This window comes from Cyprinodon variegatus, unplaced genomic scaffold (assembly GCF_000732505.1).
Source record: "Cyprinodon variegatus isolate N-32 unplaced genomic scaffold, C_variegatus-1.0 Scaffold961, whole genome shotgun sequence".
In the NCBI taxonomy this organism is placed as follows: domain Eukaryota; kingdom Metazoa; phylum Chordata; class Actinopteri; order Cyprinodontiformes; family Cyprinodontidae; genus Cyprinodon; species Cyprinodon variegatus.
Genome location: NW_015151414.1, coordinates 156,828 through 182,518, shown reverse-complemented (window position 1 = coordinate 182,518; position 25,691 = coordinate 156,828). Strand labels below are relative to the sequence as shown.

The 25,691-nt window shown below is 38.4% G+C and overlaps 2 protein-coding genes across 3 annotated transcripts; both read right to left on the bottom strand.

Moving 5' to 3' along the window:
- Positions 1 to 983: 983 nt before the first annotated feature.
- On the bottom strand, positions 984 to 19,736 carry atad2 (ATPase family, AAA domain containing 2). 2 transcript variants are annotated; one of them, XM_015398789.1, is made up of 30 exons: positions 19,306 to 19,736; positions 17,531 to 17,682; positions 17,381 to 17,436; positions 17,116 to 17,299; positions 16,557 to 16,644; positions 16,321 to 16,402; positions 16,041 to 16,190; positions 15,688 to 15,808; positions 15,192 to 15,206; positions 13,002 to 13,103; positions 12,623 to 12,731; positions 10,790 to 10,905; positions 10,313 to 10,487; positions 10,059 to 10,147; positions 9,578 to 9,737; positions 9,135 to 9,225; positions 8,789 to 8,966; positions 8,573 to 8,709; positions 8,372 to 8,489; positions 7,314 to 7,500; positions 5,748 to 5,933; positions 5,479 to 5,614; positions 5,128 to 5,324; positions 4,664 to 4,823; positions 3,992 to 4,114; positions 3,498 to 3,671; positions 2,845 to 3,420; positions 1,883 to 2,016; positions 1,666 to 1,794; positions 984 to 1,501 (listed from the first exon to the last, which is right to left on the bottom strand). In XM_015398789.1, exons 1-30 carry the CDS (start codon positions 19,501 to 19,503, stop codon positions 1,472 to 1,474), a joined length of 4,353 nt encoding a protein of 1,450 aa, XP_015254275.1. In that variant the 5' UTR covers positions 19,504 to 19,736; the 3' UTR covers positions 984 to 1,471. The 2 variants fall into 2 exon arrangements, with proteins under 2 accessions (XP_015254275.1, XP_015254276.1); XM_015398790.1 differs by lacking the exon at positions 15,192 to 15,206 and having other exon boundaries at positions 19,306 to 19,734.
- Positions 19,737 to 20,140: 404 nt separating this feature from the next.
- On the bottom strand, positions 20,141 to 24,820 carry psma2 (proteasome subunit alpha 2). Its single transcript, XM_015398781.1, has 8 exons — positions 24,734 to 24,820; positions 24,191 to 24,267; positions 23,911 to 24,043; positions 22,688 to 22,810; positions 21,234 to 21,315; positions 21,004 to 21,077; positions 20,821 to 20,878; positions 20,141 to 20,719 (listed from the first exon to the last, which is right to left on the bottom strand). Exons 1-8 carry the CDS (start codon positions 24,772 to 24,774, stop codon positions 20,603 to 20,605), a joined length of 705 nt encoding a protein of 234 aa, XP_015254267.1. The 5' UTR covers positions 24,775 to 24,820; the 3' UTR covers positions 20,141 to 20,602.
- Positions 24,821 to 25,691: the final 871 nt, after the last annotated feature.

Genomic DNA, 25,691 nt, shown 5'->3' with positions numbered 1-25,691 from the left:
CAAACCGTTGAATGGGTCTCAGGTTTTACTCAAAGCGTATTCATGTTTCAGAATGACACAAAACATAGAGAATAAATGGCAATACTAAGACTGATGTGCAGATGCTCCTCCATCCAGATTTAAGGTCTACATTTGTCTTTAAAATACTCACACCTGCAACGGTGTGTTGCATAACAGAAACGTATGGATGTCCCAAGATGTTTGACATTGAAAAAAACCTTTAAAAAAAACGTTTTTTTTAACATTTCCTCCATTTCACTATAAAGCCCTGCTTTGCGTTAATCCTATTAACAAAACCCAATTAATACACTTAACATTTAATGGTGTAATGTGACCAAACATGAAAAAGGACGTATGGTTTATTCAAAATGATCTTCATTTAGCTTATGCAGAGGTAGGTCACCAGTCTACTGACCTACTTGCATATAACCATCACATTGCCCCATTCTCAAATCCAACACAGAAAATTTATAAAAATATCCCTGATCACATGACATGTATTCAGATACATATTTTTCACGCTGAGCTTAAATATTCTGTGCTACAGCAGTAATACCAGTCTAGACAAATGTAAGATAATTTACAAGCTTGAAGTGTGGCATTAGTTACAATTTTTCTACTAAATTATTACATCTACAGACCAGTTTGAAAGTTTTTTTTTTTTTTAGCATACCTATCGTAAACAGATGGATTTTGCCTCCACTGTTACTTAAATCATTCTTTTTAATCAAAGCATGGAAAATCTGAGGCCCATTTCTTCGGGAAGAGAAACGTGGGACATTTTGTTCAATCACAATGCATCAGCAATTCCTTGTAATCGGATTTTAAATTAGTTGGATTTTAACTAATAATTAATAAAAAATAATGAATTGTGCTGTTGGGTTTTTCTCCTTAATTGATGCAGGATATGGTAGATAACGGCAACAGACAAACAATAAACTTCCTCCATACTTTTCAAATATCTATTTATTTCATAGTTTGTATAAAAACATCACCACATTGATAAAGTCTGTTTTTTTAATGGGTCTGTTAGAGTTAATGCTGCTGGATTCAAAAACTATTGTTGCGGAGCTCTAAACATTTTTAAACAGTGATGCCAATAGTGGTTACAGAAATAAATGTCACACAATGATCACTGACGGTTTACAGATTGTATTTAATTTAGTCCCACTCTCAGTGAAATGTCAAACATGGGTTCATAGGAAAATGGAGAAATAAAATCATCAGTTTATTCCTTTTACAGTTTGCAGTTTCACAAGTGCAGAAGATCTGAAAGCACAAATGATAAACAATAATAATAACAGGTGAAAAAGCCTTTAATTACATATAAACAAGCTGTAATATAAAGCTTCATCCAAATAACAAATATAGATAACTATTGTTTTCTACAATAAAAGTAGGATCAATGCCTTAATATTCACATGGATGACGAGGATTAAGTCAATATTTTCTCCAAAATCAGTCTGAATGATCAGAAGTCTTTGATTTCTATCTCCAACTCCTAAAAAAACAGGGAAAAAAACAAAACAGATGCATGAAACATGTATGAACTGTTTGCATTAAAAAACAGAAGAATCATTTGTTAAAATCTCTGCAAATGGATCCTCACCTAACAGGACATTTGAACCCCCAGTTCTAATTGATAGTTAAAGAGACAGAACCAACCTGTATCAATGCGGTTTTATTGTAGTCATGTCTGTGTCTGTAGATGCTCTGACAGAGAACAGCGTAGAGTTTTTCCAGCTTGTAAACCTCATAGCCTTCGGTCTTTGCCACCACCTTATCCAGCAGCTCCTGATTAAAATAAAAAACAATGCTGTCAATCTTTTCCTCAGATCTGACAGAAAAAAAAAAAAAAAAAGTTTAACGCAAAATGACAAACCTGTAACTTGTCTCTGTCCACAACCAGAGGAGGACTTTCCTCGTTGAGTATCTGTAGAGCTTTGTCCACAGGGACCATGTGCTGCTGCAGTACGGTGTTCTTTAGGGCTCGGGTCATTCGTCTCACGTTTCGCTCTGAGGCGGAACACAAAAAAACACACTGAGATGAAAGATACCAACTGACTGATCCATGTTTGATCTCATCCATTTCCTAATAATATCTAGAAAACAGAACACTGTTAAGAATTTACTTAGTTATAGGGAAATACGGTCAGGAACCATCGGAGTTCATTAAAAAGAAGAACCAACACTGGCTAATTTAATCTGAATGATTATTTTCCACAGCATTGATGCCAGCTGGGGCTGTAGTCCTAAAGACAAAGATATGAGTGCTTTGAATGGTAGAAGGATCATGAGTTATGTTTCCACCAAGCATGGCAAATATATTGACAACACTTTAACTTGTTTACATCTTGACACATTCCACTAGATGGACAGAGTCTAACGGCAGGAGATGTTCAACATCGACACACATGATGAAATAGTAAAGGTCACAGACTGATGGAAGCACAGAAGAAAAGGGATTCAGAGCTACAGCTGAATGGTTTGGATTAAAGCATAGTGATATGTGAGACAATGGCCTAGTCAAAGTTCAGAACCAAATCTAATCAGGAATCTGTGGAAGAACAGAAGCTGGCAGAACCCGACTCTAAAAGCTGTGCAGCTAGAACAGTTGGATGAAGATAGTTCTTATAACTCAAATGAACAAAAACACTGAACCCTGTTTAAAATCTAAAACACTGAACCCTATTTTTTTCTCCAGCTCACATTTAGGGCGTTTAATCAGATAAAATCCCAGTAGTTTATAATCTGATAAAACATTTTAAAACATTGATAATCCCCTCAGGAAAAGATTTACTGAGGAAATAAGGAGCTCACTTCATCTGCTGGTATCTGACCAACCTGAACTGGTGTCCATGTCACTCCTGCCAGCTGCTGCTGCTTCTGTGATTGATGTCTCTGCCCCATCCACCACCATTGGCTCAGCAGGTTTGCTCAGCTCTGCTTCACCCACTGGTTTACAGTTTTGATCCTCAGCAGAAAGACTGTTTTCCATCTCTGACTGGTTTCCAGTAATCATGTTTTCTGTGGCAGTGGGCTGCTGCGTTTCCTCCTCTTCCTCACTGCAGCTAGCGATGCCTTTGTTGTTCTCATCTCCTCCCATGGCGTTTTGAAACGTCTCCGATTTATGTTGGACAGCTTCGTCCTTTTCTAGTGTCTCTTCATCGCGCCGGATGGACTCCTCTTCACCACCTGCCTCCTGATCTGCTGCTCTCACTGGTTCTGTCCCGGCGTCTATTAGATCCTCTTTTGCTGCGACACCATCTTGATTCTCCGCATCTTCATCATCTCCATACTCCTCCTCCTCCTCAGAGGCATACTGAGCCTCATCTTTTGACACATGAGGAGAGGAGGAAGGCTTCCTCTTAGCAATGTACCCAATAGACCAGCGACTTCTCCGACGCTTCTTCTTATGTGCTGAGGGAGCAGAAAAGATCAATGTAAACATGAATAAACTTTGAGCCAAACGGACTTTAGTCAAAAGTACTCATTACCTGTGTTTTTAGGAGTTGTAATGGCAGAAAGAGATGTATTCACTGCTGCTGCAGGAGAGGATTCAACCGCCTGGTTTTGTGGGATGACATCATGAACGCTGGTTTCTGCAGCAGCCCTGGGCTGTTTGGGAAGGACGTGATAGAAGGAGGGAGCGTATCGCGTTGTAAAGCAACCTGATTATAGGTGAGGAAATGAAAAAAAAAACATCAGAAAAAATAACATTTAATATGATGTTTACATGTACTGCTTTTTCATAATATGAACTAGTCTGAAATTAAAAGGTAAATCTATACTGGTGTAGTTTAGTCAACATAAACATAGTAATTGCTTGTTTTAATCATTTAATCTGGAACTAATTAAACTCAATAAAAATCCTTTATCTAAAAAAATTGAAATAATAGTAGGACGAATAAACATATTTAAAAACGGAGAAGAAAAACAACCTATTGCTTTTAAATAAACTAACCGCGGAGATTAGGAAGTAATTCCTAACCTCTTGTTTTGCGTGACTCTTTGATCTCTTCACAAATCTTCTCAAAATCCTCATCCAGTTCTTCTCGGATGATGGCGTGGACGGTGTCCTTCAGAGCACACGCTCTGTGACGGATCTGACGGTCTGCAGGGAACACACCAGAATAAGTTTGATCAAATAGGAACAAAAGAATAAAAAGACGAATCAAGCTTTTTACTTTTAACCATAAACATGATTTTTTTATTAGCATCTATTTCCTAGAGCAACATACAGTAGGGCATCACTCAGAGGAGGAGATGTAATACAGGCTTGAATTTGTTCTTTTCAAGAAATAAAAATATGATTTTTAGTATTTAACTTCAGATCCCAAAGTAATAGTTTGTTGAATCATGTTTTTTTTTTTCATTACACCTCCAAGTATCCAGTATTCTAGACAGTTTTTACTCATTCTTCTTTCCTACAAACCCAGAGTTCAGGATGGAAAACATCAATTTTGGAGTCTTTCCAAACATTCTCAGCTGGTTTTAGGTTTGTGTGTTGAACAGACTCTTCTGGGACACTAATGTATTATAATCTAAATCTCTGTTGTGGATCTGTGTTTTTTTGTGTCTAAATTTTCTGCCTCTTCTCAATTTTTCACTTGTTGATCAAAATGACCTTTGAATGAACTCAGTTGTTAACTTGCAGTGCTACCTGAGGGGTCCCTGTCTGGGTTGTATTCGAGGGCATTCTGCCAGATGAGGTCTACGTCCTGGAGAAACTCTTTCACCGTGCTGTAGTGATGGAGGTCTATCCTGGAGAGGACTGTAGACAGGTCCATGGGCGTCTTGATGACTTCAGCATAATCTGGAACCTGGTGATAGACATGACCAGCTTTATAGATAAAGGTTTATACAGGAATGAGTAACTGTAATTTAATGCTCTTGGAAATAATTTTAATGCTATCAACAAGTATCTATGACTCTCATATAAATCCTTTGCATCTTAATTCCACGATAATCACATTTAATTAATTTTAATGCCAATTAATGCCTTAATTAAAAAATAATAATTTAATGATTTTTAATGACCTGTGGAAACCCTGTAGATGAGCATATTAAAGAGGGGAAACCTTGGCTTTGAGTCAGAAAGACCAGAGGAAACGTTGGAGCAGCTACCTCCTCTAGATCCACAGGTTTGGTAAAAGCCTTGAAGCGTTTATCTTGAGAGAGGCGGTTTGTGACGTCGCGCAGAAACAGACGCAGCTCCCTGAGGGTGTCTTCTTCCTGCTCATCCAGGCGTCTGCTTTCCTCCTCCGTCAGCTGACGAGGCGGAGCCGGGGGGGCGACTGGTAGCACCTCTAACGCTCGGAGCACTGAGTGGAGGATTCAGAGGACAGGAAAAGGTGATGCAATCAGAAGAAAGCCTCTGAGGCTAAATCTAAATGTGTCATTAGTATAGTACATAGGGCCTCCAACTGAACCTAAAACTGCTTTCAAAGTTCTATTTATATCAGATCAACCGTTTACCAGCTTTTCTCTTTGAGGCGGGGGCCTTTGCAGCCTGGTTGAGAATCAGATCCTCAAAGAAGTCCCTCCTCTCTTGGCTGCTGGGGGCTGGTACATTGAAAACTTCTCCATACTCGACACGAAACAACTCTTGCACCTAAAACAAGGAGCACGACAGATGTAAAAAAAAAAAAAAAAAAAATCCAGGCTACTCTGAATTATCTGCTGTGATGTGTAAAGAATTCATTTTATGAAAGCAAAGTCTGTGTCCTGCTGCAGAAACCCCCTACCTCCATGCTGAGCTGCTCATAGCGGAGGCTGCAGGTGGCCAGCAGCAGAATAGGAGAGAAGGCAGGGATGGAGCTGAGGAGGCTGAGGAAAGTGGCTCTTAAAGCAGAACCTACAGTTTCCCACCACTGTCCGATATGAGGGATGTACAGGATACTGGGAGACGTTCGCTTGGCTTCTACAAAAATCTGTGGAACATAAAACGGGAGAAGTCATCTGTATGAATGGAAAAAAAAATCAGTATATATTTTTTTCTTTAAGTGTATCAAGATCAATGTTGAATTGGCATGAACTGAGGGAAGTAAAATAAAATAAAAGTCTAACAACTGAAAGCTCAGCCCCTGATCAGATGATATTTTTCCCAGTCACAGCGCAGTAGATCAGGCTGATTGCCAGGGTGGACTGAAGGACTCAAAGCTACTTTAATTGTGTTTAAAATGAAGCAGAGAAACTATATTTTAAAGACGTTTTTCCCTTTAACAACCAAAACATAACAGAGGTTCAATCAGGCTGTGAGAGGAAGAAAACAACAGCAGCAAAGCTGGACGGGGACAGTCAGCTTAACATCCACCCATCATTAAACATGCTGGACATGTAGAGAACAAAATGAGCTATCATTTTTATAAAAACAATGAATTCCAACAAATGGTGATGGAATAAAATATGATTGAATGCAGATCCTGTGTAGCTTTGTAATAAAAGGATTTTATGTTAACAGTGTCTCAGTGCTGTAATGCCCCCAAAAAGAAAGGGGTTTCCTTTTGAACAGCAGTATTTGTCTTTGTTTGAAGTGTTGCTTGCTACGACACAGTCACAGCATTACTAATTATTTAGGTCACCCAGATAAAATATTCTGAATGCTGTTCTTCTGACCATCTTTCCCTCAAGGAAAGTTGGAAACGGACAAAAATTACTCCAGCTCAATTTTATTAACAAAAAAAAAGGCAGTAATCAGACACAAATTTATGATCTATTTAGATGATTAGCAGTGGATTCTTCACTAAACCTAAGATGTTTATTTTTTCCCAGCAACCAGGAATAAACCTTTTTAAGGACTTTATTACACCCCTTCCTCTGCCCTGCTGAAATGATGAGTTCTGTAAAATTATGACAGATAAAAGGTGATTAGACACCTGAGGCTGCAGTGAGCCGCACAGACCTCTTTACTGTCTGGTTGGTTAAAAGAATAAACAAATAAAAAGAAACAAGCCATTTTTTCCACAGCTAACTGAGCTGTGCAAATATAAGCCCATCATTCTGTCGTCTAAACCAACAATCCAGGATGGAGGCTTTAACATGAGCTCCACAGTTTGACGTTTTATGTACCATGAGTTTGTCTGTAGTACAGATTTATCCCTGTTCTTTATAATGTAAGGAACAGGGCCCATGAACTACAGTTTATGTGGCAGCCATTTTGGCCAGTGAGGTCTACCAAAAAGATCCCACTGAATTTGACAAGGCTGCTAAAGAAAACCTGCAGAGGATCCAATTAAGACTTCCCAACCTTTGTTTAGAGTACCGATATTCACATTCAGAAAAGCTGTTCTAAAGCTCCTCTCTATCCTCACCTTTGCACACGTTTCTTCAGGGGCTGTAGCGCTGGCTCCAAACAGGACGGCCATGTCCAGGGTGTATACTGTGAACTTCTCCAGAGCGTGGAGAACGGCGGGGCCCAAATGGGAGCTCTGACCCGAGCCCGGTCGGCCCTCCAGCAGGAGCCGTGGTCGGTAGGATGTGGGCTGACTCAACACACTCCTATGAGGGGAGAAGAGGTGAGAGGGAGTGTTTTCAGAAAATGTTTCCACAATTTAAATAGAAGACATTTTAACACCGTTTATAATAAAATGCAATACATATTTCACGGACATACGAAAAAAAAAAGTATTTCTGGAATTTAAGAAAATGTGTTTATTTAAATCAGATTGAAGTTCAGTTACTAGCTACAGAACTGTGTCGAGGTTTGATAAAACGCAAAAGAATTAAAGCAAATTTCGCAGCAGGAGCAAAGCCATGTCAGACAAATGGAACAATTCTGGGGTGTACAGCAAAATTCTGCTTTGCTTCATACACAGGAGTTAAAAATATGAACTTTGATTTACATTTTTGCTGCTGTGAGCTATACCGAGGGATGCAGCAAGGATGAGCTTTTTAAAATCAAAATTGAAGATAGAAAACAATGTTAACAAAGGATGGAGTGGGGATGCTCTTAAGAGGTTTTTAGGTGGCGTTTATAAAAAAAGGAAGGATATAAGGCCATTTTAATGCAGCCCTAGAATAACCAGTTCTTCGCCCCACCTCTGGTACAGACACCCACCAGCTGGAGCCTCCTCTCTCCAACTCAGCCGCTCTCCGCGGATCCTCAGCTCTCCTCCTTCCATCTCCTACAGTTTGCCTGCAGAAGCTAGTTTCTGCCAGCCGTAGGAACTTCCAACTCTCTCTAACTGGTAGCTTCTCGGCCTAGCCACTTAGCCTAGCAGCTAGCTAGGCTTATGTTATGATGGCTGATATTATATAATCAAATTTCATACATTTTAATGTTTAAATTTAAGACTTAAGGTGCTGCGGGAACCCTGTTACTTTAATGATGCAGTGCTTTGATGTGTAGTGAGAGAGAATGAGAGATTACCCGCTGAGACTGAGGAGGCCGCTGGCAGCAGGGGTTTGTATCTGAGCTTGAGAGGAGACCTCACAGTCTTCTTCCTCACTGAACATCAGATCCTCATCCGATATCCCACAGCTCACATCTAGAAGCAAACAACCAAGGAGGAATGATACAGCTGGTCTCTACAAAGGGAACACATCGGCACAGGAAATAAAGAAAAGGCACCTTGTCCTCTCTTCCTCTTCAAGCCCTGCTCGGCGTGTGGGAAGACGCGTCTCACAGTGTCCAGAACCTTCTGCAGGGTGGCGTTCAGCAGAGGACGGATGGCAGGTATCAAAGCTTTAGCTGGAGACACTACCGCACTAAAAACAGAGAAATATGGGATTAAAGACTTTTATATTAGAAAAGAGAAAAAGTCTTATTGGAGCAGCTCATCTATACCGTTGGGCAGCTGGTACCATCTTGGACATGGCGCACTTAAAGTCTCTGCTGGTGATGACGATGGAGTTCACGTCCAGAACCAGTTTTTGAGATGAAGAGTAGATCTGTGGGTAGCGGCGCCGGAGGGCACATAGAGCTGCCTCTGAACAAACAGCCTTGATATCTGCTCCACAGTAGCCTATGGGGGGCAGAGGATCATTTCTGAACAGCCTTTATGACCTTCATGCTTTTATTCTACACACTGAACACATCAAGGTTCTTGCTTCATCTGATCGAGAGCTGGAAGGGAGAGACGACTAGGATAAAAGGAGGCAGAGAGGTTTTTTGCTGCCATTCATAAACATACCAACACATTTTTCTGCAAGCTCCTCCAGAAAAGCCTCCGAAGGTGGAGGAGTCCACTGTCTGGTGTGGATCTTAAGGATGTCTTTCCTTGCCTGCAGTTAAAATGAAGGAAAACCTTTTTATTAATTAAATAATTTTAAATACATTTTAAATAAACATTAAAACCAGAAAGTGAAATTTTGAATGCAACTTTTAAAGTTAAAAATGCAACATTTTTTATCTAGACTCATTTAAATATCAAACAGGATAAACTGTTGTTAAATTAAAAGAAAAAAAAAAAAAAACTTAAACATGTTTTAAGTAAATATTTCTAAATGTAGGGTTTAACGTTGCACTTCAGGTCAGGTAGACACAGGATGACTGTTTCTACATCATTTGATTGCTTTTTCCTGCAGAGGATGATTGATGGCCTTTAGGCACATATTTCAGTAGAAATGTCCCCACCTCTCTGTCCGGCAGGCCGAACAGGAACTCTCTGTCGAATCGACCGGGTCTCCTCAGAGCCGGGTCGATGGAGTCCAGCCTGTTTGTAGCTCCGATAACGACAACCTCTCCTCTGCTGTCCAACCCGTCCATAAGGGCCAGGAGGGTCGACACAATGGAACTAAATTGAGAGACAAAAATAAAGGATACAATAAGAAATCCGGATCAACTTCTGGATCTAAAGAATCTGATCACCTTTTTGTTTTAGGTATAGCTGAGTAAGAATGGGACTTTTTGAGATTTCTACTGTTTATAAAACTTGAATTAAAAAAAAAAAAAAAAAAAAAAAAAAGGTATTCATTTTGTTTCCTAAATATACAGCAATAACAGGTTTAAGAACTGCAGGTAGAACAGAATTTAAAACATGACCTATTTGAGGTATAAAACCTCAGTACTGCTAACCCGCTCAGACCTGGAGCTTGACAGAAAGAAGAACTCCAACCTGTGGATTTGGTCCTGACGGCTGGATCGCACTGGAGCCAAACCATCAATCTCATCAAAGAAGATGATAGACGGGCGCATTTGATAGGCCTAAAAGAGATTCAGCAACAATAATGATAAACAGCAGCACACCATGATTTAAATACTATAAATATCACCTTAAAGGTGAACATGTTTATTCCAAACTGGATGTTAGTTCCAGGCTGAATAGAAACCCCTAAATGATCATCAGTAAATAGAGGATCTGGGTGTTACCTGATCAAACAGTAGCCGTAGCTGTCTCTCCGACTCCCCCACCCACTTGCTCAGACAGTCGGCTCCTTTCCTCATGAAGAAGGCCACCTTCCTTTCCCCCTGGCTGCACTCGTTGGCCAGCGCTCTGGCCACCAGGGTTTTCCCAGTGCCTGGGGGGCCATAAAAAAGGCAGCCCCTGAAGAAAGGAGGGGGATATGTAATCTCAATTACACAGAGAGAGAGAGAAAAAACAAAAGAGGAAAATCTGCAAGGAAAAAAGCTTCCATGTGCTGCAGAATTTCATGTACATATGTTTCTACTAGGAGATAAAATTGTGTTTAATAAATATTTTAAGTTTTCTTTTTTTTTTCTAAATGCATTTCATTGTTTTTAACAGCGTCCCAAAGGATTTTTATTTTTCTTTTGTTTTGTTTCTGCTTATGTTCATAGTCAAAGAAAGAACTCCCTAAGGGTCTCATAATGACAGTAATGGTTTACCTTGGTGGTTGAATTCTGAACCTCTCAAACACCTCTGGGTAGAGCAGGGGGAACACCACCATCTCCTTCAGGGATGAAATGTGTCTGCTCAGACCTCCAATGCTGTCGAAGCGAACCTGGAGCAGACCGAGAAGAGAATTGTTACGATTCTTCTTGCGAAAGTAGTGAGAAGCCCAAAGACTGCAAGTATTTCATTGAGATTAAATGGGATTGGTGTTCAGTTGGATTTGGATTCGGCCTTTGACTCGGCTGTACAAGGAGAAATTGCAGTCTGAACTCTCTAATACTGTATTAACTAACAGCACCACCACAGCATTATGCTGCCTTCACTATGTTTAACCATGGTACTGTGGGGTTTTTCATCACGTTAAGGCCAAATTTTTCAGTTTAGTCCCTTTTGATAAAAAACCTCTATAACTATGTTGCTGTGTCCCAAATGTCTTTAGAAAAACAGCTGTTCTTTTTTTCTATTCAGCTGACTGCTGATGGCAATTAAAACATTTAATCTTATTGATTATAACATTTTAATCTTATTTACAGCAGTGTTGGGCAATATGGCTTTAAAATCTATGTTCCAATTTTTTATCCTACTAAATCCAACTCGCCCCCACCTCACTTAAATTTCATAATAGATAAGATGATTTAAATAAGTCTATTTTTAAAGTACTTTGTATTTTTCTAAGAGGTGACCTTAATTTAAAAGGCAACAAAAGTTGGGAAACAAGAAATATTTTCAGTGTTTCACTAGAAACACTGAAAATATAACAAACTAAAGGTTTGCAGCTGGTGTTTTCACATACTGAGCTTGTTAATCAGCCTTGAGCAAACGCCAAAGAACGTAAAGTGATGAACGGATGTCAGTCTGAGCTTAGGACCCCCAAGGAGTGGATTAGTAGAAAGAAGCAACAGTATAAAAAAAAAAATAAATGTTGATTTTCCAAAAATTTCATTTTCATTCAAAAATATTTTTAATTAAATGATCAAATCATTTAATCACTGAGCTCTATATTAGAGGCATAAGAGTGAAGGAGAGGACAGAAAAGGAGAAAACCTTCTCAGGGTTCCTACAGCATAAGGCGAGTTAAATTCAAGACTTAAGACTTTTTAATGCCACTTGAAATAAAAATGTAACACCAAATTTACAAGAAACACAAGAAAAACCTGCTTGCGACAACTTTACCCAAAAGTTTAACATAAACCATTGCACTAATGTTTCAAATTTTGAAAAGGTTCCCATACAGGAAGAAAGCTAAAAACAAACGAATGACAGATATATTTTAACAATTATTTAACTGAATTAGTAAACTTTGTTTTAGCAGAGAACAAAACAAATCAGTTTTAAAGCCACAACATTACCAGTGCTAAGACAAAAAGTTAATGGTGCATCTCCCAAATGTCCCTGCCGCAACAACGCTTTTATTGGTTCCGCTATCGGCACGGAACCAATAATGGCGGGCTGTTTTTTTTTTTTTAAATACAATTTTTTTTTTCAATTTTAATGTTATATTTAGATTACAAACATAAATCGTAATAAAAATAATACTATTTATGATGTTTTACAAAATAAGACCTACGAAAGACTGATTTAAGACATTTTAATACCAATTAGGGCCTTAGTTTTATTTTGAAGAATTTAATGCCTTTTAAGATTTTTTAAGGACCCGCGGAAACCCTGCTTCTCTTCAAATTCACAAATAAACTACGTGTTGTTCTATCATCTGAAGGTTCGCTGCTGTGATGCTATAAAGTTAACGAGGTAGGAATGCATAGACAGAGACATCCATCTCTTAACTTTTTAAAAAGTAAATCGTTCCTCTTCATGCATTCCTTTACCGTTTTGTCTATCTGCATGGGGTCTACGTCAGCGAGGCTGGCTCCGATCTTCATCCTGTCTTTATGGATCCCCAGCAGGTCTTCTTTAACGAGGTTCATCGGCAGACACCTCCAAGAAGAAAACAGAAAATATAAAGTCACTCTTTACAAAGAGGCAACGACTCCCTGGTGTCCCCATCTGCCAACAGAGTCACCATCACAAAACAAGGAGACGCTTCACAGTGCTCACATCGACAACTTCTACTAACTAAGGACTTTTGGTCTGAAGAGAGACCAAAAATGCTCCTTAGTATCAGCCTAATGTTGACATGACAGGAACTTCTGATTGAAGTTCCCCTCCTGCTGCTCCTTGGTCAGATATCAGTGTTGGGGTCCTCACCTGTTGACCGGCCTGCTTCTGTTTTTACTGCGTCGCCTCTGGAATTTCTCATCATCAGATGACGATGATGTGGAGTCGCTGCTGTGGATGGCGTGTCTTCTCCTGTCAGGTAGAAAGATTTTCCTCTTATCTCAACACTTAATGATGCCAAATACAGATGATTACATAAATTACAGTAAAATTTACACCTAAACATGTATAGCAGGTTAAAAAACAAATAAATAATAAATAAATAAATCACCACCACTCATAAACAGACACACAAGTGGAAAAAAAAATGTAAACAAGAATCAGCAGTTAAAAGGTTTGATTTGGAGAAAAGACTCAACTATATGAAGAGTGTCAGGTTTTACAATGTGTTCATCTTATCAAAGTTTATTTCCTGAATTAAAAACAAAGGATTTGTAGGATTAGAATTACATTTTTAAATCACGTCAATATCTACGAGCTAGACTATGATAGTATCCTAAACATACTAACAAAACATTTATAACATTTATCTCTGAATCAGTTCAGTTTTATCATGATGGATGTTTTCAAATAAATAAAGAAATACAGTTTCTATGTTGTTACTTAATTATTTCAGCAATTGATTTATTTATCAATTATATTTTATTAATCCAAAATAAATACTTAACAGTATCTTCTCCTAGTAGATATACATTCTTCAAAGAAACATATTGAACTTGCACAGTTTAGATTAAGTGTAAATGTGGGGGGTGGAAAAACAAATATAAACATATCTTCTATTGACAGATGTATAATCTGGTTATAAAATGTGCTTAATAGATTTTCTTTACAGAATTTAAACCACATTTTTAGACACTTATTTTATATCTTTTGAAGAGTTTTGCCTTAACTAGTAACCCAAGTGTGTATTTCTTTCAGCGAATATCAAGTTTTAAAGTTTTTAACTAAAGTTAATAATCCCATTACTAAATTATTTGGCCACTGTTTAAATTTTTTAATAAATCATATTGCTATAAATTTAAGTCACAATTAGAATAGAAGGAAGCTGTCAACTAAAATGAAATAGCATTTTCCCCCCCTACAAAACCCACTGTAGTACAACTCTACACTAATGTTCGATATTATCCTACTGTGCTGAACAAAAATATAAAACCTCTGTATTTCCTGCTGTGTTCATTTCCTCATAGTAATTACTGTTCATGACAGGCATTAAAACAGACGACTTTTCTCTCATCCTTTTCTTTAACAAACCTTGCATTTAAACATAAAACAAAGTCGGAGTAAGATGACAAAATATTTATCAAATCTATGATTATTGCAGTGAAGGCGAACACATTATGATTACAGAACCACCTGGGCTGCAGTAAATGTGAGCCAATTATACAGGAACAGTTTGATCCGAAGTAACGTATTCTGATGGAAATAATGAATCTGTTTCTTCTCTTGTAGCTGCATCACTGACTCCATTTTTAAAATGAATCCAAGGTAGAAAAAGCATCAACGCCAGAGTTACATCATTGTAACTACTTCCATCAGCATTATCATTGTGCAATATATTATTAACAGCAGAGGTGGAACGGTTCACAAAATCCAGGGTTCGGTTCGGTTCACGGTTTCGTGGTCACGGTTTTCGGTTCGGTACATGTTGATTGTTAGCATGACATGTTGGTCATGTTGCTGTTAGCATAAACAAAACGTGTTGCACAATGCTTGCACACTGTTGCACTTTTATCCACAACTTTTTTTCCGTCGTCATCGTAGGTCACTCTAAATGCAAAGCGGTCCCATACAGCAGACCTATAAAGTGCTGCTGGCGCGTCTTCCAACGCCGGTTCTTTCCCACTCGCCATACCCACACAGTTCTCCACAACAACTGATTTTTTTCTGCTACACCCGGCTACTCTGCTTCGCTTCTTCTTCTTGTTTACTACTGGTGGTTAGCTTTGGTCGCAGTACCGCCACCTTCTGCTCTGGAGTGTACACGCTTCGCCTATGAGAAAAAGGAGCAGCGCCTGAACCGAATGCAACACACACGAATCGAACCGAGAAAGTCAAACCAAACGGTTCGGACGGTTTTCAAAAACCGTTCCATCCCTAATTAACAGTATTGTTTTAAAATAAAATAAAAGATCAGACACCAACACCCACAATGCTGTTAATGACCGTCACCCCCCTCAGACAAATTAAAAGCCCAACAAAGACACACAGCAAAAGTCTTACCTCTCAGAACTACTCCTGAGGTTTGGAGGGAAGCGAAGAAAAACAGAAAAACAAGAATGGTTGGATGGATCTAACACCCAGGGATAAAAATGGGGGACGTCATACATCTTAATGAATAAATAAATAGGTTCAATCGAAGGCTTAAATCAAACAATTTTCCTTTAGATCTGTTTAAAGTCCTTTAAATGGGAATATGGAGGAAGCTCTGCTGTATTAAGCAAATAGCAGAACATCCCTGCCCCTCCTCCACCTGTTGCAGCCTGATGGAAGCCTCTGACTGTTTTCCCTCAATAAAAAGGAGGTCAAATCAAACGATATTAATTTATAACAGAATAGCAAAAAGGTGTAATTATGATAATCAATTAATAAACTGAAAGGTGTTTTCATTAGATGGAGACGACTGTTTCTGGTAACTTAGGAATAAACTAATATTGACTCCTGTGCAGGCTTACAGTTGAATCACAGTGGATTTTATCCAATCAGCAGTAAAACCAACCTGCTGGTTCTCCTTTGGTTATAGGGGCTCCTGGGGGCCGTGGAGCTGAACCTGAACCTGCGTCTGGTAGGAGACGAGTGCTCCTTAAAATACATGCTGCGTTTCCTGGGCTCCCGGGGTTCTGGAAGATAAAATGTGTTTATTAGGTCGACTCAAACGTCACAGTAAATCAGAATCCAAAAACCGGATTCTAAACAAGAAACATGAAGATTTTTAACAGAATTCAAGACAACAGCTTTGGGCAGCAAGTTCTGTTTTTCTCCTTTGTTTGGATGGATCTCTGTAAATCTGATCTTCCTACAGGATCTCATCCATATTTCAGGTAAATCCATTTCTTTGAACAGATTCCCTACCGTCTAACGGGGCCTGGTAGCGAACAACCGTCTTTCTCTGTCGGAAGTCGTATCGTTGGTGGTTTTCCTCTTCCTCATCCTCGCCATCCTCATCGTCCTCTTCGTCTTCCTCATCTTCTCCATCTTCGCCATGGTCATCCTCATCTGCCTCTGAGTTTTAAATGAGAACACCAGCCGATCATATAAATAAGGAAAATATGTGACATCGTTCCTGATGTTGAAAGGATGGCGTTCAGAGGAGAAATGAACGACAGTGTTTCCAAAAATCAAACCATCTCACCCTGGTTCTTCTCTTCAGATTTATTATTCTTAGTGCTGGTCCTCAGAGACCTTCTCATTCTATCTGAACTGTAGACACCAAGCTGCAAAGACGAAACAGCAAAAAAAAAAGTTAAAAACAAAGTGGAAATAACATAAAAACCACATGATCCAAATAAAATCTTAAACAACTAATGCAGCAGACAGTTTTAGCAGTTTTAGCTCAGCTAAAGAAGTAAAAAAAAAAAAATTTACTACCTCTTCTGTATTTTCCCGGTCTCTGCTTCTCAGTCGGCGTCTCATCTTCTGCATGTCGTCCATCTTTTGGAGGACTGCTTCAGCGGTGCTGAGGAGAGATCAGAGCAGAACATTTTCTCTGGTGGGAAAAAGTTTCTAGCTGCTTTGGAAACTGAAAGTCCAGCCCAGTGGGACTGGAAGAAAGGAGTCTGAACACCAACAGCTGAGTCTTGCCTTAGAATATCGACAAACTGAAACCCAAACACACGATGATGCTTTGATCTAAACCATTGTATTATAATCATGGCTGCTGGAAGGTGAACCTCCATTTCAGACAGTAGCCCCCCTCCCCCCTTTTTTTATTTTATCAAAAAGGTTTCAAAAACATATAAAAACACTTTTGTTTAAATCTAAACCTCACCATCCATTTTGAAAATGTTCAACATTGCATAATTACTAAAACAAACAAATGCCTCATGGTCTGGAGGAATATATAGCTTTGCACGGCTCTGTGGCTAACGTTAGCTTTGAAAACAACAAACAAAGTTGGAGAGAAACGGTTAAATGCAGATTCACTCACTTGGTGATGAGGCGATCATAGAGCGCAGACTGTTTACGGGAGTCCAGTTTATATCTAGTGATTCTGGAGCTTCTTCGTACCGAGTGATCCTCCTCCTCCTCTTCCTCCTCCTCCACCCCCCGACTCTGCAGGTTGAAGCGACTCCTCTTGGGGGTGGATGATGCCTCCACTTCATCTGGAACATCTGGGAGGAAGGAGAACAAACCTCATTAGCCATCCTGAACCCAGAATGCTTCCAAACATCAATCAGCTTCATGGTTCTCACCTTCTCGCTGCTTCTCGCATGTGGACTTTGCTTCTCTCTGCAGCCGAGAGGACTTTCTGATGACAGCAGAGCCAAATTAAAAGTGAGATTATTATGTTGGTTTTTTATTACAGATTTGCACTCTACCTGGAGCTAATGGTCCTTCATTACCTGGTGCAGTAGCCCTCAGCTTTGTCCTCATCCACAGGAGAGCTGGTTTTGGGCTCCATGTCAGAAAAGGAAACTTCCAGTTTAACTCGTCCTCTGCTCCGTAGGGAGTGACTGAGACTTCTTCCATCGTCCTGTTTCAGACCCGCATGACCCTGATATAATTACAGAGAATTTAGGTTTTTATTAGAGCTTGGAATTTAAATGGTTTAGTCTAATGAGAGACATTTGAGATAAGTTGGATCCTTAAATATTTCTCAAGATAAAACACAATATTTCTTTTATACAAAATGCACAAACAAATAGGAAAATGGATATAAAAAAAAACAGTTGTGGACAAATGAGTGCAAAGATGGATGAATGGCTTGATCCACACAGGGTGAGCTAATAGGAATAGAAATAGTAATATAAATGTCTTTGGTTATCCAACCCTGGAATATATTTGAATGAAAAGTTCCTTTTCCATATCTTTTAATGTCTTTGTAATAATTTTTTAGTCACTGCTTTTCAGGTTTCTCCGTCTTCTAATTTTAAAGTCTAATCTAAAATATGAATAGTTCACTAGTAATATATGGCAGATGGAGACTTTAAGAAAAGGAAGGAAGAAAACAATGCACACAAGGAAATAAGGAAAGTAGAAAGGATGCAAAGAAAGGAAAGAAAAATGGAAAGAGATCACATGTGAGAAAAAAAACACACATAAAACAAAGAAGAACCAAAAGGCAAGAAATAATCTGGTTGCTTTAATCTACTTTATGTCGGCACACATCTAAAACCACTGACTGTTTCAGAGCAATGACCTCAGCATGATTTCATGTGGTTTCATATCTGTATTAACACATTTTAAAATGATCAAAATAATATAATTATTTTGTTAAGACAACAGCAGAGGATACTGGCAGATACTCAGATAAGGAAACCTCTCCCTCAGCCATGATCTGCCTCATCATCACTACAGCAGACCCTTATTCTGAAAGTATCTCATAGATAATGTGTGATTAAGTAGGTTTCAGACATATTAACCCTGAATGGGTTCAAATCTAATCCAGATTGAAATGAGCTGAATTCTTAGTGAGTCAATAAGGCATTGCATTATGACCGGCCAAGTGAACAACCTCCTAATGTTGGTGGAATAGATCTGACAGCAAATTAAATGTTGTTTTGGAGGCATGCATGAGCAGGAGTCAGCCCGTTTCATCTCTATCATTTAATAGTTGTTGGAGGAACAACATAGTTTTCTGTGAATTTGCAAATAGTTCTTTAACTAAACACAGTAAAACAGACAAACATGGTTGAATGTTTCCACAAGCTGCGCTTAGAGATAAAAATAAGTTAAGAATTGATTTTGAATCAAACTATAAGCATAATATTTTGACAATGGAACAAAGCATATAGTCTTAATATTCTTTTCCTATTTATACTTATATAGAAATTGAAAATACTGTAATTCTGAACAATTAAAAAGGCAGAAAGTGCAACAAGTCTTTAATATAATCAATGTCCTATGAATCCATGAGTGAATGGAGGGAAACGATGATGTTGCTTATCTACTACAGATAAATAGACCAATGATACTAAATGACCATTTGATGTGAAATGATGATAGTTAAATAATCGTTAAATAGAGAGTTTCTGTAACATGAAGCAAAGCGAAGCAGCGATGCATCCTGGCTGGAAGAATCTGATGAGCTAGTTAGCTTGGAGCTAAACTAGCTCACATTAACTACAATTAACGACAACTTATCCCATTACTAAGCGCTGTTCCAGGGTGTGCTTACATTTATGGGGGTGTTTTCTGGGCTGCTGAAGCTGTCATTCAGGGACCGAGAGGATCGGGTCATTCGGGCGGACTTTCTCTGCGACGCGGGAATCAGCGACAGAAAGTCGGTGCTCGTTTCCAGGTCCATAGACCTCCTCTTCGGAGCGGTAGCCATCGGTTCGGCTCCGACGCCACCGCTGCTGCGTAGAACCACCATCTTGACTTTAATACCACCTCAAAAGATGAATCCCTCAGTCGGTTATGGCCGAGTTTAAGCTAACGTCTTCATAACAGAAATAGCGCGCAGCCTTCCTCTGCTGACACACACTAGCTCCTCCGTAAGCCTTGATTTCTGGCGCCATAAACGTCATCTGGGCGTTACGCGGAAAAGAGTTTTAACCCTCCGCTGACATAAATAGTGCTAACTTATTTAACAAAAACAAAGATAAAACATTTACATTTAAACATATCAGAAAGCTGGGATAATTTAGCCATTACTGTGGACGCCATCCAATTGAAAGTACGCTTCAAAATATAGAAATTAAAGAAGCGGAGGGATACATAAGTGATCAGGCAAGGTGATCCGGTGAACGTTAGAGCCCGCTCATCTCCAGAATCCCAAAACTCATTTTGAAATATTTTCAAAATAAGAGCTTCTAAATAAGAAACAAGGAGTCAACGACAGTTCACTATTCTTTATTTGAATAAGTGACATAACAGTGGAGAAAATACAAACTGAACAGCTGTATCAAGCCTGAAAAAAGAAGTACATAATGTAAAACTGTTGTACAGCAACCAGATCTTGACAGTAAAATCTCAAAGGTTATCCATTGAATCTTTCACACCTGCTTTTATTTTTTTATTTCAATTAAAAATGTTAATGGAAAAAAGAAAAGGCAAGAAATATAATCTTAGACTTTAATGATTTCTAAGTGTGTTTGTACATATTTTCAACAAAATTTGTTACACAAATGGAGTGTCTCCAAACTCCTTTGAAAAAATTAAGGGCAACAAGAAAATGAAGATTCAGTGGAACACCTGAGATTTTTGTCAGAGTAAAAAAAGCTTTTAGTTTGCACAGCAGCCAATTGTCACATAACATAGCATGTCTTAAGGTAAGGATGGTTATTCTGGCTTATCTCAGGTATAAATACATTTCTGTAGACACTGAGAAAAAGTAGTCATTAGAGTGCCTGGATCTTGATTATGGTGATGAAATTGTGGTTGTAACCTTAAGTTTCTTGTGACTAGTGGCTACTGCGCTACTAAATTTGTTTTTTGAAATAGGGGCAGGTGCCCCATCTGGGAGGATGTGTTCACGCGATGGCCGCCAGGTAATCCTTCACCTCTGCTGGGGTGAGTCTTTTGAACCCAGCCTCGTTGCAGATTCCCACCTCGATGTTCTCCTCTGTCATTTGACCCTCAAAACTCTCCTGAAACACAAAGATAGACGGGGGTCAATTATAGATTGAAGACAGTAAAGGGTATCATATTATTATAGCATTTTAAAAATCGTTCATTTAAACTGTTCCACCTTCAGTGTTAGGATCGCTGTGTGAATGGCATCTTCTAACTCCAGGTCATTGTTATACCTGAAGAGGTAAAGAAAGAAAGGTAAATGAACTCAATGTATTATAATTGAAATATTTAAGCTATAATCTGAGATTAAGACTTTTGAAAAAACTTGCTAAAAAATATGCCTATTCTCAATTTCTACCTTTTTTCAAGGAATGTTTTTCCATTGACGTAGTTCTTTCCCATGGCTGTGGCTTTCCATGCAAAATATGCTCCCTGTAAGACACCAATGAATGTTATAGACCCACCATGTTTATGACACTTATACGACCTTTAAAAAGTATAATCTATTATCAAACTTTAATTTTCTAAACGTATTGCTAATGGAAGTTTAGAACAACTTCCCAGACAATGTGAAATAAATCAACATACAGAAGGATCCGACTGGAACAAGTAGGGGTGATCCTCGTCCCAACCAGCTATCAGCAATGACACACCAAATGGACGCACGCCACTAGAAGAGAGAGAAAACAAACATCATATAAGAATACGTTTTTGATAGTCCCTAAAGTACCACAACCGAACAACTTAAAGTAGGATTTTCAACAGGATGAACTACAAATGTAGATCTGTGACTGATTTCATTCTGTCTCCTTTAAAAACAGATCCCAATGGAAGTAAGTGAACATTCAGGAGGATCCCAACAAACTGTTAAATTATGTAGATTCATAGTCAGTCTTTGTTTCAAGCCTTATGATATTCACAGAGAAAGAGAAACCACCCCTCCCTTTGTAATATGATCTGCTCTGCATGCTATGCTCTGGAAGGTGTCCCATGGAAAAGCTACAAAAAATGAGCTAAAAGAAAAACTGAAAACACAAATCATTAAACTTTCAAACCATGAAAGCAAAATGTGAACTTTAAGATGCAGAATATCAACAGTTTCCTGAAAGTCAGATAGAACCACAATGAAATGTGTCATGAGCCAAATTATGAATGAGTTGATTAGAAACAGAGTAAACATGCTAACGTTAGCCGAGCTCTTTAGGGAACATCTTAAACATGATGAGCGAGTAAAAAAAATAAGCTAACAGTCAGAGGTGGGTAGTAACTAGTTACATTTACTCAGTTATTAATACTTAACTAACTTAAAAATGATACTTTTAACCCTTACTTGAGTAATTCCTTGGATGGCTACATAAAATTTTTACTCAAGTTAAATATGTTGAAGTGGTGAACCTCTTATTTGTAGGGGCGTCCTGATACAACTTTTTCTGTCTGATAGGATGCTGATATTGAAGCTTTGAGAATTGGCCAATATCGACCCGATATGATATGAATTCTGATACCTTTTATTACTTATTTTATACTGGAGAATTTGTGAAAAGGCTTGAACAAGTAATATCACTAAAACATGGATCATAAGTCATTAACATAAGGTATGAAAACAACTGACCCATGTAAAATTAACCAATGAGTTACAGAAACCTTTTTACGGAAGCAGAGTGTTTCTATTAGTATCAAAATATCCTAGATAGTAGAAGCTAGTCGATAAAATCCGGTATTAGTATTTTGGCTAATATCAGACCAATATACAATATGAATAATGGATCGGGACACCGCTACACTTGAGTTAAATGTTTGGGTATTCTATCAACTTCTGGTCACAGTGATAAAACTAATGAAAAACCATCTCATTCTAACGTAATGAAGTGTTATTGCATTGCACAATAATGGGGTTTTAAACATCCATGTTGATTAGGTATCAGTCTACTTACATATTTTTAAATAAGTTGGGATTGTTAACAGTGATAATACATTCTGAAAGGGGTATTCATCACCTCCTAGTGCAAAACAAAATGGTAAAGATACTGAATGTAACGTACCCAGACTGTGTGTACTCCTGCATTACAGATGCCACCCTCTGGACAAGCTGGCCTGTAGGAATTGGCTCCTGATACACCAGATAGTACTGCTGTGCCAGCTTCCGGGCTCGTCGCACCAACACCCTGTCATGATGAGAAACCTGTTACTCTCTGCCGGTGACGACTGAGCTGATCAATAACAAATAGGTAAAGCCCTTGTCACACCTTGACGATTCAGACAGCGTATGCCCGACATACAAAAAATCTGTCAAAAATGCTCGCATAGGTTGGATAAGTTAGAGTTATGTGTTGTATAAGTTATGAGCACACTGAAACACGCTGGCACACGTCGACATATGGCGAGTACTTTGAGAAATTTTGAGCATGGTGTAATGCTCAAAATTTCTCAACATATGCCATGCATATATTACAGGTAAGTTATTTGATCGTTGACATATGTTAAGTGTAAGTTACTCATAAGTTGTGGCGTCTAGCTTATCCAAAAACTAGCAGTAACTTGTGCATAACTTATCAAAAACTTTTCTCCAACGTATATCAACGTATTTGACGTGTTCCAGACGACCACTGAACATGTTTCTGACATACAGCTACCGTATAATGACGTATTGGCAGCATTTTGGTATAAAAGGGGGTTCATAGGAGGAAAACGTCAGTTCTCCTCCAGACTTCCTCGCCATCATAGGGTGAGCGAGGAGGTGAGTGTGATGGATCCTCCCTGCGTTCACGACCACTGCCAACAAACTTCCTAGTAGACATGACGCTGAATCTGCTGTGACTGCAAACCTTCTCTCTTTTTTTTTCCATTTATTTATTCATTAGTTTTTTGCTGGGCGATAAACAGCAGCTAGGTCAATACGCCGATTAAAGAAATCTTTAAGCATGCAGGGTACCTCCGGGTGCATTGCTCTCCCTTTGTGCATCATTTCATGCCGTGCGTTATGAACAAGTAAGATTTCCGATGGACTTACACTCTAGATTTGTTATGAATACATAATGTATTCAACCAAAATTGAAAAAATACATAGAAAGTTCAACATATGCCAGCATTTTAGAAGATTCTGGGACGTTAATGGTGCTAAATAGTCAATGTGTAACAGGGGCTTTAACCAGCAAAACTGCAAAGAAACATAACATAAAAATGTTTATACATGAGATATTATAAAGAGCACAGCAGTTCATTTAGAAAGGCTTAGGAAATGTTTCTCAGTGGAAGGTTGGCATACCTGTAATCAGGTCCCATACCACTGTAAACCATTCCTATATGTTTGGTAATGGGTTCCACTTTGTGGACACTCTGCTCATCGTACAGGATGGACTTCTGCTTCTTCTCTGTGGCCAGGACAACTCCATTTGTAGCTGCAACAAAACATCCAGTGTAACAAAAAAAATTAACACAATAGTGACCCCAACAAGCTTTAACTCCAAGTCAAATACCGTAATTACTAGCTTAACTGAATTGCACCAATATTTTTAAGTAGGAGATGGTATCTAATGAACTCCTACCTTTGATGCCAACAGAAGGGGCTCCTGCTGCTACAGCTGCCAGCGCATATTCAATCTGGACCAGTTTACCTGAAGGGCTGCAGGGTGACAACACAACGATTAGGCATCATTAGAGCTGGAGGGGAGTTAATATCTTCTACATGCAAACAAAACAATAAGCTAAATAATGAACTACAAGATAGAGACGAAACTGAAAGTAAACTAAGAAACTGACTAACTTGTGTTAAAGTTAGATTTCAAAACAGCCGCACTCGACTCTTCACAAGGACTAACTACTTATTTTGCCATTCTTAACTTTCTACCCGATTATAATTAATATAAAATAACTAAAAAGAAAAAACGTTAAAGTTAGCCACTAAGCTAACAGGCGATTCATTGGACGACAATGACAGTGCATCAAATCCAGCCGCAGCTGAACCGCATCTCAGTATCTAAACGGTCCACAGACCAGACTCTTAATCAACCCGCCATTCTGGAAAACATTTCTACAACCAAACTTTAGCTCGCTTGAGAGGTTTCTATAGTTATTTTCATAAAGTTTACCTAAATGTGGTGAGAGAGAAACTGTAGCCACGCTCCGCCATTTTGATCCTCTTCTTCTATGCCAAGGTGCAGAAGCGAATCCAAATACACTTTAGGGAATGTAGCGCCCTCTATGAGACAACTGAATACATTACATGGAAATTACATTCAGGCAATAATGATAAATATTTCGAAATATTCAAATAATAGCTTATTGATATGCGTAGAAAAATAAAATCATTAACAAAACATGCCAGATTTCTACACTGTTTTATATCTTTTATAAATGTTAATTGTTATTCGCTTTCTATTTTTTTTGCCTTCACCATGTTTTTGCATCTAAAAATTATTGATAAAGAATTAATAAATAAATTCTTGCCTTGTGTTTTTTTAACAGATAGCAGCGAAAGGCAAACAAATAATATTTCCTTTAGACAAAGAAATCATAGCTTATAAGTTTAACAGGAGTAAAGCGTCAATTAATGAAACTTGATCACATTTGTTTTTTCTACAATGTTGATGTTTTTTCAAGAATAAAAAGACTTAGTTCAAATTTAGATGCAATATATGAATGTAGTTATTGATCCACTTTGATGCAAGAAAAATAGTGTAAAGAAAAGTTGATATAGGATAGTGGGATAAAGCAAAAAAGAAGAACAATTGAATATAAGGCTATAGTGAAACGTATAATGCTTTACGTAACTAAGAAGATAAGTTGTTATATTATATTGTATTTTGCATCTTTAACCAAAGTATTAGACAGTTAGATGTAAAAGTGCGTCTATTATTAGTGATCTTTCAATTGATGCACCGTTAACAAGTGATGGACGAAGTACTCAACAGTAGTACTTGAGTAAAAGTACTACTATAAATGTAGTGGAGTACAAAGTACAATATTTGACTTTGAAATATAGTGGACGGAAAGTTATAAGTACCCCCTCAAAAATGCTCAAGTAAAGTACTCAAGTACAGTAATCAA

Bases quoted from the DNA above. Each gene is read 5' to 3' on its own strand.
- atad2 (XM_015398789.1), bottom strand. From the start codon at position 19,503: ATGGTGGTTCTACGCAGCAGCGGTGGCGTCGGAGCCGAACCGATGGCT. The intron at 8,710-8,788 runs GTATAGATGAGC...CTCTGTTTTTAG, and splicing joins ATGGTACCAGCTGCCCAACG to TGCGGTAGTGTCTCCAGCTA. The intron at 1,795-1,882 runs GTTTGTCATTTT...TATTTTAATCAG, and splicing joins TGGACAGAGACAAGTTACAG to GAGCTGCTGGATAAGGTGGT.
- psma2 (XM_015398781.1), bottom strand. From the start codon at position 24,774: ATGGCGGAGCGTGGCTACAGTTTCTCTCTCACCACATTTAG. The intron at 22,811-23,910 runs GTATGCCAACCT...TCATCATGACAG, and splicing joins GGTATGGGACCTGATTACAG to GGTGTTGGTGCGACGAGCCC. The intron at 20,879-21,003 runs GTAGAAATTGAG...TTACCTCTTCAG, and splicing joins AAAACATTCCTTGAAAAAAG to GTATAACAATGACCTGGAGT.